Source organism: Oncorhynchus gorbuscha, linkage group LG11 (genome assembly GCF_021184085.1).
Source record: "Oncorhynchus gorbuscha isolate QuinsamMale2020 ecotype Even-year linkage group LG11, OgorEven_v1.0, whole genome shotgun sequence".
NCBI lineage: Eukaryota > Metazoa > Chordata > Actinopteri > Salmoniformes > Salmonidae > Oncorhynchus > Oncorhynchus gorbuscha.
Genome location: NC_060183.1, coordinates 80,444,309 through 80,457,491, shown reverse-complemented (window position 1 = coordinate 80,457,491; position 13,183 = coordinate 80,444,309). Strand labels below are relative to the sequence as shown.

Sequence of the window (13,183 nt, the reverse complement as noted above, 5' to 3'; positions counted from 1 at the left end):
GGGACGAAAGAGCTGTCTAAGGCATTCTGAGTGGGACTGAGGTCTCCTCGTGTGTGGGGACGAAAGAGCTGTCTAAGGCATTCTGAGTGGGACTGAGGTCTCCTCGTGTGTGGGGACGAAAGAGATCCATTGATCGTTCTTGAGATGTTTCTACAACTTGATCGGAAGTCCACCTGTGGTAAATTCTATTGATTGAACATTATTTGGAAAGGCACACACCTGTCTATATAAGGTCCCACAGTTGACAGTACATGTCAGAGCAAAAACCAAACTACGAGGTCGAAGGAATTGTCCGTAGAGTGCTGAGACAGGATTTTGTCAAGACATAGTTCTGGGGAAGGGAAACAAAAAATGCATGCAGCATTGAAGGTCCCCAAGAACACAGTGGCCCCAATCATTCTTAAATGGAAGAAGTTTGGAACCACCAAGACTCCTCCTAGTGCTGGCCACAATGAGCAATCGGGGGAGAAGGGCCTTGGTCATTGAGGTGACCAAGAACCTGATGGTCACTCTGACAGAGCTGTAGAGCTCTCCTCTGTGGAGATGGGAGAACCTTCCAGAAGGGAAGCCATCTCTGCGGCACTCCACCAAATCAGGCCTTTATGGTGGAGTGGCCAGACGGAAGCCACTCCTCAGTAAAAGGCACCTGACAGTCCACTTGGAGTTTACCAAAAGGCACCGACAGGACCATGAGAAACAAGATTCTCTGGTCTGATGAAACCAAGACTGAACTCTTTGGCTTGAATGTCATGCGCCACCACCAAAAATGGGCAGGGACTGGGCGACTAGTCACGATTTAGGGAAAGATGAACGAAGCAGTACAGTACAGAGAGATCCCTGATAAAAACCTGCTCCAGAGCGCTCAGGACTTCAGAATGGTGCGAAGGTTCACCTTACCACAGGACAATGACCCTAAGCACACAGCCAAGACAACGCAGAAGTGGTTTTGGGACAAGTCTCCGAATGTCCATGAGTGGCCTAAGCCAATGCCCAAACTTTAACCCGATCGAACATATCTGGAGAGACCTGAAAATAGCTGTGCAGCGACACTCCCCATCCAACCTGACAGAGCTTGAGAGGATCTGCAGAGAAGAATGGGAGAAACTCTGCAAAACCAAGTGTGCCAAGCTTGTAGCATCTTACCCAAGAAGACTCTAGGCTGTAATCGCTGCCAAAGGTGCTTCAACAAAGTACCAAGTAAAGGGTCTGAATACTTATGTAAATGTGATAGTTTTTTGTAAATTTTTAATACAGTTGCAAAAATGTCTAAAAAAACTGTTTTTGCTTTGTCATTATGGGGTATTGTGTTTAGATTGAGGGAAAAATAACTCATCAATTTTAGAATAAGGCCGTAACGTAACAAATGTGGAAAAGGTCAAGGGGTCAGACTACTTTCCAAATGCTTTGTATTTTAAAGAAATAAATGAGTAGTAAAAAATAAAGTAAAATGATACAAATAGCTTTGCTCGTGATTCACGCCCCTTTAAAAATGATACAAATAGCTTTGCTCGTGATGCACGCCCCTTAAAATGATACAAATAGCTTTGCTCGTGATGCACGCCCCTTTAAAAATGATACAAATAGCTTTGCTCGTGATGCACGCCCCTTTAAAATGATACAAATAGCTTTGATCGTGATGCACGCCCCTTTAAAATGATACAAATAGCTTTGCTCGTGATGCACGCCCCTTTAAAATGATACAAAGAGCTTTGCTCGTGATGGACGCCCCTTTAAAATGATACAAATAGCTTTGCTCGTGATGCATGCCCCTTTAAAATGATACAAATAGCTTTGCTCGTGATGCACGGCCCTTTAAAAATAACACAAATAGCTTTGCTCGTGATGCAAGCCCCTTTAAAAATGATACAAATAGCTTTGCTCGTGATGCACGGCCCTTTAAAAATAACACAAATAGCTTTGCTCGTGATGCATGCCCCTTTAAAATGATACAAATAGCTTTGCTCGTGATGCATGCCCCTTTAAAATGATACAAATAGCTTTGCTCGTGATGCATGCCCCTTTAAAATGATACAAATAGCTTTGCTCGTGATGCATGCCCCTTTAAAATGATACAAATAGCTTTGCTCGTGATGCACGGCCCTTTAAAAATGATACAAATAGCTTTGCTCGTGATGCACGGCCCTTTAAAAATGATACAAATAGCTTTGCTCGTGATGCACGCCCCTTTAAAATGATACAAATAGCTTTGCTCGTGATGCACGCCCCTTTAAAAATGATACAAATAGCTTTGCTCGTGATGCAAGCCCCTTTAAAAATAACAAATAGCTTTGCTCGTGATGCACGCCCCTTTAAAATAACACAAATAGCTTTGCTCGTGATGCAAGCCCCTTTAAAAATGATACAAATAGCTTTGCTCGTGATGCAAGCCCCTTTAAAAATAACACAAATAGCTTTGCTCGTGATGCACGCCCCTTTAAAATAACACAAATAGCTTTGCTCATGATGCAAGCCCCTTTAAAAATGATACAAATAGCTTTGCTCGTGATGCACGCCCCTTTAAAAATGATACAAATAGCTTTGCTCGTGATGCACGCCCCTTTAAAAATGATACAAATAGCTTTGCTCATGATGCAAGCCCCTTTAAAAATGATACAAATAGCTTTGCTCGTGATGCACTCCCCTTTAAAATAACACAAATAGCTTTGCTCGTGATGCACGCCCCTTTAAAAATGATACAAATAGCTTTGCTCGTGATGCACGCCCCTTTAAAAATGATACAAATAGCTTTGCTCGTGATGCAAGCCCCTTTAAAAATAACACAAATAGCTTTGCTCGTGATGCACGCCCCTTTAAAATAACACAAATAGCTTTGCTCGTGATGCAAGCCCCTTTAAAAATGATACAAATAGCTTTGCTCGTGATGCACGCCCCTTTAAAAATGATACAAATAGCTTTGCTTGTGATGCACGCCCCTTTAAAAATGATACAAATAGCTTTGCTCGTGATGCAAGCCCCTTTAAAAATGATACAAATAGCTTTGCTCGTGATGCACGCCCCTTTAAAAATAATACAAATAGCTTTGCTCGTGATGCACGCCCCTTTAAAATAACACAAATAGCTTTGCTCGTGATTCACGCCCCTTTAAAAATGATACAAATATAACAGCAACCAACCTGAGCACGGTGGATTTTAAAAACAACCACACAGATGTTTTATTGAATGTTTTATTATCTGACCGCCACTTCGGCTCCCAAATCAGATTCCCGGTGCATTCCACAGGTCACGTTTAGAAGTGAATGTCCCCCCCCCCCCCCCCCCCCCAGATTTTTTAAAATCCAAGATGAGTGAAAGTTTTGTGGCACACCAGTTGAGAACTATTGCTCTACTACATTCTCATTCAGTTCTAGTACAAGATAAGATACAGAGAAAGTTCTGGATCATAGGTCATAGGGTCTCTTACCGCCCAGGTCTTGCTCAGCCTGAAGATGGGAGCACTCTGCAGGGCAGACACCACAGACACCATGGAGTGGAGGTTATTCAGCTCCAACAGTTTCTGAAAGGAAAAGCACGATACATTTAATACCCTCAATAGAACTAGCAAATCCCTATGCAATAAGTAACAAAACAATGGATAGTAAATATATATATATATTCAGTTTGTCATATTGCCATCTCCTTGCCATTTATTATCACGTCAAATATATGTTTGTCATGCCAGTTCCTTAAGGGGTTTGCAAGAGAGCAAAAGGACAATGCATATTATTATACACAAACTCATCTGAAACACAACCAAAACAAACAGCAAATGCATCAAACAAAGGTGTAGGGTCACAAGCTTGATGTAATAATCACTGTGTTCTATGAATACGGGACCAAATACTTCACTTTCTACTACTTTCAATTTACAGTGAATTTGTCCCAATATACTTTTGCTCCCTTAAAATAGGGAGACTATGTACAAAAAAGTGCTGTAAATTCTAAACGGTTCACCCAAAATACTGAACTAAAATATAAAACGCAACATGTAAAATGTTGGTGCCATGTTTCATGAGCTGAAATAAAAGATCCCAGAAATGTTCCACAAAAAACGTATTTCTCTAAAATGTTGGGCACAAATGTGTTTACGTCCCTGTTAGTGAGCATTTCTCCTTTGCCATCACAATCCATCCACCTGACAGGTGTGGCATATCAAGAAGCTGATTAAACAGCATGATCATTACACAGGTGTACCTTGTGCTGGGAGCAATAAAATGTCACTAAATGTGCAGTTTTGTCACCCAACACAATGCCACAGACGTCTCAAGTTTTGAGAGAGCGTGAAACTGGCCTGCTGACAGCAGGAATGTCCACCAGAGCTGTTGCCAGAGAATTCAGTCTTCATTTCTCTACCATAAATTGCCTCCAAAATCATTTTAGAGAATTTGGCAGTACGTCCAACTGGGCTCACAACTGCAGACCACGTGTAACCACTCCAGCCCAGGACCTCCACATCCAGCTTCTTCACCTGTTGGATCATCTGAGGTGGTGCTGAGGAGTATTTCTGTCTATAATGAAGCCATTTTGAAGGGAAATTATCATTCTGATTTGATGAACCTAGCACAGCAGTGGGTGGGATCTGGCTCCCCAGTGGGTGGGATCTGGCTCCCCAATGGGTGGGGGTCTGGCTCCCCAGTGGCTGGGGGTCTGGCTCCCCAGTGGGAAGGGGTCTGGCTCCCCAGTGGGTAGGGGTCTGGCTCCCCAGTGGCTGGGGGTCTGGCTCCCCAGTGGCTGGGGGTCTGGCTCCCCAGTGGCTGGGGGTCTGGCTCCCCAGTGGCTGGGGGTCTGGCTCCCCAGTGGGTGGGGTCTGGCTCCCCAGTGGGTGGGGTCTGGCTCCCCAGTGGGTGGGGTCTGGCTCCCCAGTGGCTGGGGTCTGGCTCCCCAGTGGCTGGGGTCTGGCTCCCCAGTGGCTGGGGTCTGGCTCCCCAGTGGCTGGGGGTCTGGCTCCCCAGTGGCTGGGGGTCTGGCTCCCCAGTGGGTGGGGTCTGGCTCCCCAGTGGGTGGGGTCTGGCTCCCCAGTGGCTGGGGTCTGGCTCCCCAGTGGCTGGGGTCTGGCTCCCCAGTGGCTGGGGTCTGGCTCCCCAGTGGCTGGGGGTCTGGCTCCCCAGTGGCTGGGGTCTGGCTCCCCAGTGGCTGGGGGTCTGGCTCCCAGTGGGTGGGGTCTGGGTGGGTGGGGTCTGGCTCCCCAGTGGGTGGGGTCTGGCTCCCCAGTGGGTGGGGTCTGGCTCCCCAGTGGGTGGGGTCTGGCTCCCCAGTGGGTGGGGTCTGGCTCCCCAGTGGGTGGGGTCTGGCTCCCTAGCCCCACCCATGGCTGTGCCTTTGCCCAGTCACGTGAAATCCAAAGATTAGGGCCTAATTTATTTATTTAAATTGACCGATTTCCTGATATGAACTGTAACCCAGTAAAACATTTGAAATTGTTGCATGTTACCTTTGTTTTTTTATTCAGTATAGATGAAAATACCCTCAAATTAAAGCTGACAGTTTGCACTTTAACCTCACAGGTCACTGCTTGATTTCAAATCCAAAACTGTTGGAAGTATACAGCCAACATAATAAAAAAAAAGACCTCACTATATGGTACATCTGGAATAATAATCCAAGAGATTGAAACTGTGCTGATGAAAAGTTAAATCTAAAGAGAAAACAAGAGAGAGAGAGAGAACTAATGGCCTAACCAGAGGAAGGAATACTTGGCTTTGTGAATAGAATCAGACAGGCCTCCATATACATGTGCTAGCTCTTAGTCTAACATAGACAACCATCATTGAATATCAGGATTAGGGTGAATTCATTCTAAAAAATATATTGAAATTCACTGAAATGCAACATCTGAATTGAAAACAGTCCTCGTTTTAAAAAAAAGTCTAGTGAATCATAAGTCCATCAATAGTACATCCCTGGGTTGCTCCTCTTTTCAGTTCGCTTCAGTTAGCAACTTGAACGAGCTGCAAAAAAAAAAACACTTAAACTGAACAGTTTTATCTCCATCTCTTCATTCAAAGACTAAATCATGGACATACTTACTGACAGTTGCGACTGCTTCACGTGATTTATTGTTGCGTCTACCTTATTGTGCTGTTGTCTGTGACCGATAATGTTTTGTGCTGCTACCATGTTATGTTTGCTACCATGCTATGTTGTTGTCTTAGGTCTCTCTTCATGTAGTGTCTCTCTTGTACTGTTGTGTGATTTGTCCTATATTTATATTTTTATTTTAATCCCAGGCCCTCGTCCCCGCAGGAGGCCTTTTTCCTTTTGGTAGGCCATCATTGTAAATAAGAATTTGTTTTCAACTGACTTGCCTAGTTAAAGTTTAAATTAAATAAACAAATTGGAATCAAAAATGTTTTACCTAATAATTCTGTCCTCGTGCCTAGTTAAATAAAGGTAAATAAGAATTTGTTTTCAACTGACTTGCCTAGTTAAAGTTTAAATTAAATAAACAAATTGGAATCAGACTCCTGAGGGTAACATGAAATTGACCCATAAACTGTTGACTAGAATAACCTACGACAACAACCACATCTAAAAAATGTTTTACCTAATAATTCTGTCCTCGTGAGTTTTAAATTAGACATTTTTTTCTACTATTGGCTGAATGAGAAGATAAATATGAATTCTCTCTCCTATTTCCAACTGAATTGATTGACAGTTTTGGTAGTTCTAAAATCCTCCCCATTTCCAAAATGGTCAATATCCCCCGCTGCAGTTTTCCTGGTCCATGATGATGTCATGGTTCCACTAAGCTCTTTCCACCCCCACGCCATGACCTCTGGGAGGTACTCTCACTGCTGCAGCTCCCTGATTGGACTGTGGCCGGACAGAGAGAGAGAACCTATTGTTTTAGTCATCGGTGTGTCTGCTTTCTTCATTACTTCTAATACAATGGTTAAAACATGACCAGGGGTTCTGAAACCTTTTCAGCTCCAGAAACCAAATGAGAAATTGACTGTCCTCCTGTTACCCAATTGGTCCTCCAACGACCCAAATTAAACAAGAAAGTGTGTGTGATTATAGATGTATTCACATAACTCAAGACCCACCTCTCACATGTCCAAGGCCCACTTTGGGTCCTGACACAGTTTAATAAATCCTGTGTAGAGTGTTTCTCTCAAAACAAAAAACTCTGGTCCTAGAGGCCCACTAAGTAAGCTGGCTCTCACTCCAGCAGGGCACTGTTAGAGGCCATTATAAGTCATGTTTAATTGTTTCTGGAAAACCAATACAGTGATGATTCATTTGAAATTCACTTTTTTTTTTTTTTAAAGGTGAGAAAATCATTTTCATGTGGACAAACAGTCTGTCAAAAGGTGAGTTCATTTAGATCATGACTACATGCTAGCAGATACCCATAGACTTCCAGTCTTTGCGCTAACGACAGTTAGCATTGGCTCGCAAAAGTACCTATAACTTCCTTCATACTGGGCACAGAGGCATAACAATCGTATCCACGAATTCATCTAACTCTGGGGAAGTAGATAAAATCCAGAAGTATCCCTTTAATCTGTTTGCTGGGTGATTCGTTTGGCTTTGACAAAAATACAGAACACCACATGTGTTACTGGAGGGTTGCCTTCATTGGGGTTAAGCTATAACAATGAATTCAGAAAATACAATTGCCAATCCAATTCATGACATGGATATAAGTGTACTGGATCAACTTCAACGTGAAAATCTTGTACAGGGGGATAATATTTATAGATTCATTCAAGCGGTCTGGTTTTTAAATCAGAGAAAAGCATTCCAGTTGATTTACAGATGTGGTCACAGAAGATAACAAGAGAAACATGTTGGGTTCAATTATTCCACTGTGAACCATTATTCAGATAAATAAAAATCTAAGTATTTTGTGAATTATGAGTTCTGGAAAACACTTAAGACAAAGTTCTGGTTCACCATTCAAAAGCTCTAAACTATGTGAAAGGCTAGCCCATGTTCACGTCATAGGCCACCAGCATAAACTATGTCAAAGGCTAGCCCATGTTCATAATCTGCTCAGACCCCAACCAAGGAACATCAAAAGTTGTGCTATAAATTCACAGACAACACAAAGATTCATTGATGTCCTTCCAGCTTTCACTTCAGCAGTGATAAATTCATGAACTTCTTTGAGGAAAAGATTATGATTATTAGAAAGCAAATTACGGACTCCTCTTTAAACCTGCGTATTCCTCCAAACCTCAGTTGTCCTGAGTCTGCACAACTCTGCCAGGACCTAGGATCAAGAGAGACGCTCAAGTGTTTTAGTACTATATCTCTTGACACAATGATGAAAATAATCATGGCCTCTAAACCTTCAAGCTGCATACTGGACCCTATTCCAACTAAACTACTAAAAGAGCTGCTTCCTGTGCTTGGCCCTCCTATGTTGAACATAATAAACGGCTCTCTATCCACCGGATGTGTATCAAACTCACTAAAAGTGGCAGTAATAAAGCCTCTCTTGAAAAAGCCAAACCTTGACCCAGAAAATATAAAAAACTATCAGCCTATATCGAGTCTTCCATTCCTCTCAACATTTTTAGAGAAGGCTGTTGCGCAGCAACTCACTGCCTTCCTGAAGACAAACAATGTATACGAAATGCTTCAGTCTGGTTTTAGACCCCATCATAGCACTGAGACGGCACTTGTGAAGGTGGTAAATGACATTTTAATGGCATCGGACCGAGGCTCTGCATCTGTCCTCGTGCTCCTAGACCTTAGTGCTGCTTTTGATACCATCGATCACCACATTCTTTTGGAGAGATTGGAAACCCAAATTGGTCTACTCGGACATGTTCTGGCCTGGTTTAGATCTTATCTGTCGGAAAGATATCAGTTTGTCTCTGTGAATGGTTTGTCCTCTGACAAATCAACTGTAAATTTCTGTGTTCCTCAAGGTTCCGTTTTAGGACCACTATTGTTTTCACTATATATTTTACCTCTTGGGGATGTCATTCGAAAACATAATGTTATCTTTCACTGCTATGCGGATGACACACAGCTGTACATTTCAATGAAACATGATGAAGCCCCAAAATTGCCCTCGCTAGAAGCATGTGTTTCAGACATAAGGAAGTGGATGGCTGAAAACTTTCTACTATTAAACTCGGACAAAACAGAGATGCTTGTTCTAGGTCCCAAGAAACAAAGAGATCTTCTGTTGAATCTGACAATTAATCTTAATGGTTGTACAGTCGTCTCAAATAAAACTGTGAAGGACCTCGGCGTTACTCTGGACCCTAATCTCTCTTTTGAAGAACATATCAAGACCATTTCAAGGACAGAATTTTTCAATCTACGTAATATTGCAAAAATCAGAAACTTTCTGTCCAAAAATGATGCAGAAAAATTAATCCATGCTTTTGTCACTTCTAGGTTAGACTACTGCAATGCTCTACTTTCCGGCTACCCGGATTAAAGCACTGAATAAACTTCAGTTAGTGCTAAATACGGCTGCTAGAATCCTGACTAGAACCAAAAAATTTGATCATATTACTCCAGTGCTAGCCTCTCTACACTGGCTTCCTGTCAAAGCAAGGGCTGATTTCATGGTTTTACTGCTAACCTACAAAGCATTACATGGGCTTGCTCCTACCCATCTCTCTGATTTGGTCCTGCCGTACATACCTACACGTACGCTACGGTCACAAGATGCAGGCCTCCTAATTGTCACTAGAATTTCTAAGCAAACAGCTGGAGGCAGGGCTTTCTCCTATAGAGCTCCATTTTTATGGAACGGTCTGCCTACCCATGTCAGAGACGCAAACTCGGTCTCAACCTTTAACCTGTTAAGCCTAGCCCTGTTTACTGCCCCTTCTGGAGGAATTGGGTACCCATATAAAACAGGATAATTTTTTGTCAAAAGTTGCTAATATATGCATATAAAAAATATTATTGAATAGAAAACTCTAAAGCTTCTAAAACCGTTTAAATTTTCTTGATGTAAAGCAGAAGTCTCAGGGCATGCATTCTCCCAAAGTCTCTCTTGTCATGGAAAAAGTTGGCCCAACTTTGAAGTCATCGTATACGCCTTCCCAAACAACTACCGCTCTGGGAACAGTCTGTACGTGTTCAGCGCGAAGCCTGCTTTCAATGGGACTTCTCATTGTGAGAATCGCGCGCTCACGAGACGTTGAGCGTGCCGAAAGGTCTCGGTCACGCGAAAAGAAAGTGTACGATTATGCGCGCTCCGCTCCGGTGAAGTCTTTTCTTCAGGATCGATTAAAAGACGTGTGTGCTTCGCTTCGTCCTCACAATTGCTGTACACCTTTATAACATGTTAAAGCTTAATTATGAACATAGTTTGACAAGTTTACTCGACATATAATATATATTTTCGACGTTTTGGTGCGCATCCACTTGAATTTTGCCTACATTTCGACCGAAATGTGGCTATTTTGAGAACCGAAAGACGCAGACTTGAAAACTAAACGCTGTGTTGGTAAGTATAATCCCTTCCAGGTCTTTTGATGGAAGAACAGCAAAGGTAAGGGAATATTTATGTGTTAATTTTGGGTTTCTGTCGACTCCAAGATAGAGGCATAATGATACATTTGGAGCGCCGACTCCTAGTATAGCCTAGTGAACTCAACCTGTAATGTTAAAAATAAATGTAACACAGCGATTGCATTTAGAAGAAGTGAATCTTCCTATACATATGTAAAACATGCATATTTAGTCAAAGTTTATGATGTGTATTCCTTGTTAGCTGACGTTATCTGCCGGAGCTATTTCATTTCTCCTGACATTTTAGTAGCATTTTTTGAACGATGCGTCATTGTAAACAGAGATTTATGGATATATATTGCAGATTATTGAAAAATTAATGTACTGTGTAACATGTTATATTACTGTCATCTGATGAAGATTTCAAAAGGTTAGTGAATTTTTTTTTTTTATCCTGCGTTTGTTGATTGCATATTTTTTCCTACTTGGCTATGCTAATGAGCTATGTCTGCGGTGGTGGTTTGACATAAATATGTGCTATGTTTTCGCCGTAAAACATTTTAGAAATCTGACTTGTTGCCTGGACTCACAACGAGTGTAGCTTTAATTCAATACCCTGCATGTGTATTTTAATGAACGTTTGAGTTTTACCTAATACTATTAGCATTTAGCGTAGTGCATTTGCATTTCCAGAGCTCTAGATGGGACACCTGCATGCCAGGTAGGAGCAAGAGGTTAAGTCTTTACTGAAGACTCATCTCTTCAGTGGGTCATATGATTGAGTGTAGTCTGGCCCAGGAGTGTGAAGGTGAACGGAAAGGCTCTGGAGCAACGAACCACCCTTGCTGTCTCTGACTGGCCGGTTCCCCTCTTTCCACTGGGATTCTCTGCCTCTAACCCTATTACAGGGGCTGAGTCACTGGCTTACTGGGGCTCTCTCATGCCGTCCCTGGAGGGGGTGCGTCACCTGAGTGGGTTTGAGTCACTGTTGTGGTCGTCCTGTCTGGGTTGGCAACCCCCCCCTTGGGTTGTGCCGTGGCGGAGATCTTTGTCGGCTATACTCAGCCTTGTCTCAGGATGGTAAGTTGGTGGTTGAAGATATCCCTCTAGTGGTGTGGGGGCTGTGCTTTGGCAAAGTGGGTGGGGTTATATCCTTCCTGTTTGGCCCTGTCCGGGGGTGTCCTCGGATGGGGCCACAGTGTCTCCTGACCCCTCCTGTCTCAGCCTCCAGTATTTATGCTGCAGTAGTTTGTGTCGGGGGGCTAGGGTCAGTTTGTTATATCTGGAGTACTTCTCCTGTCCTATTCGGTGTCCATTGTGAATCTAAGTGTGCGTTCTCTAATTCTCTCCTTATCTCTTTCTTTCTCTCTCTCGGACGACCTAAGCCTTAGGACCATGCCCCAGGACTTCCTAACATGATGACTCCTTGCTATCCCCAGTCCACCTGGCCATGCTGCTGCTCCAGTTGCAACTGACCTGAGCCCTAGGACCATGCCCCAGGACTACCAGACATGATGACTCCTTGCTATCCCCAGTCCACCTGGCCATGCTGCTGCTCCAGTTTCAACTGTTCTGCCTTACTATTATTCGACCATGCTGGTCATTTATGAACATTTGAACATCTTGGCCATGTTCTGTTATAATCTCCACCCGGCACAGCCAGAAGAGGACTGGCCACCCCACATAGCCTGGTTCCTCTCTAGGTTTTGGCCTTTCTAGAGAGTTTTTCCTAGCCACCGTGCTTCTACACCTGCATTGCTTGCTGTTTGGGGTTTTAGGCTGGGTTTCTGTACAGCACTTTGAGATATCAGCTGATGTACAAAGGGCTATATAAATACATTTGATTTCATAGGCCACCAGCATAAACTATGTGAAAGGCTAGCCCATGTTCATGTCATATGTCACCAGCATAAACTATGTGAAAGGCTAGCCCATCTTCATGTCACCAGCATAAACTATGTGAAAGGCTAGCCCATCTTCATGTCACCAGCATAAACTATGTGAAAGGCTAGCCCATCTTCATGTCACCAGCATAAACTATGTGAAAACTATGGCTAGCCCATCTTCATGTCACCAGCATAAACTATGTGAAAGGCTAGCCCATGTCATATGTCACCAGCATAAACTATGTGAAAGGCTAACCCATCTTCATGTCACCAGCATAAACTATGTGAAAGGCTAGCCCATGTCATATGTCACCAGCATAAACTATGTGAAAGGCTAGCCCATCTTCATGTCACCAGCATAAACTATGTGAAAGGCTAGCCATGTCATATGTCACCAGCATAAACTATGTGAAAGGCTAGCCCATCTTCATGTCACCAGCATAAACTATGTGAAAGGCTAGCCCATCTTCATGTCACCAGCATAAACTATGTGAAAGGCTAGCCCATCTTCATGTCACCAGCATAAACTATGTGAAAGGCTAGCCCATCTTCATGTCACCAGCATAAACTATGTGAAAGGCTAGCCCATCTTCATGTCACCAGCATAAACTATGTGAAAGGCTAGCCCATCTTCATGTCACCAGCATAAACTATGTGAAAGGCTAGCCCATGTCATATGTCACCAGCATAAACTATGTGAAAGGCTAGCCCATCTTCATGTCACCAGCATAAACTATGTGAAAGGCTAGCCCATCTTCATGTCACCAGCATAAACTATGTGAAAGGCTAGCCCATCTTCATGTCATATGTCACCAGCATAAACTATGTGAAAGGCTAGCCCATCTTCATGTCACCAGCATAAACTATGT

At 43.1% G+C, this 13,183-nt stretch overlaps 1 protein-coding gene across 3 annotated transcripts in view; it reads right to left on the bottom strand.

Moving 5' to 3' along the window:
- The window catches only part of LOC123989539 (ras-specific guanine nucleotide-releasing factor RalGPS1-like), a 318,616-nt gene that overhangs the window by 199,384 nt on the left and 106,049 nt on the right, over positions 1 to 13,183 (bottom strand). For all 3 annotated transcript variants that reach the window (XM_046290621.1, XM_046290623.1, XM_046290622.1), the window contains one exon: positions 3,422 to 3,514. In XM_046290621.1, the coding sequence (XP_046146577.1) occupies positions 3,422 to 3,514 (93 nt within the window). The remainder of the gene's footprint in view (positions 1 to 3,421; positions 3,515 to 13,183) is intronic.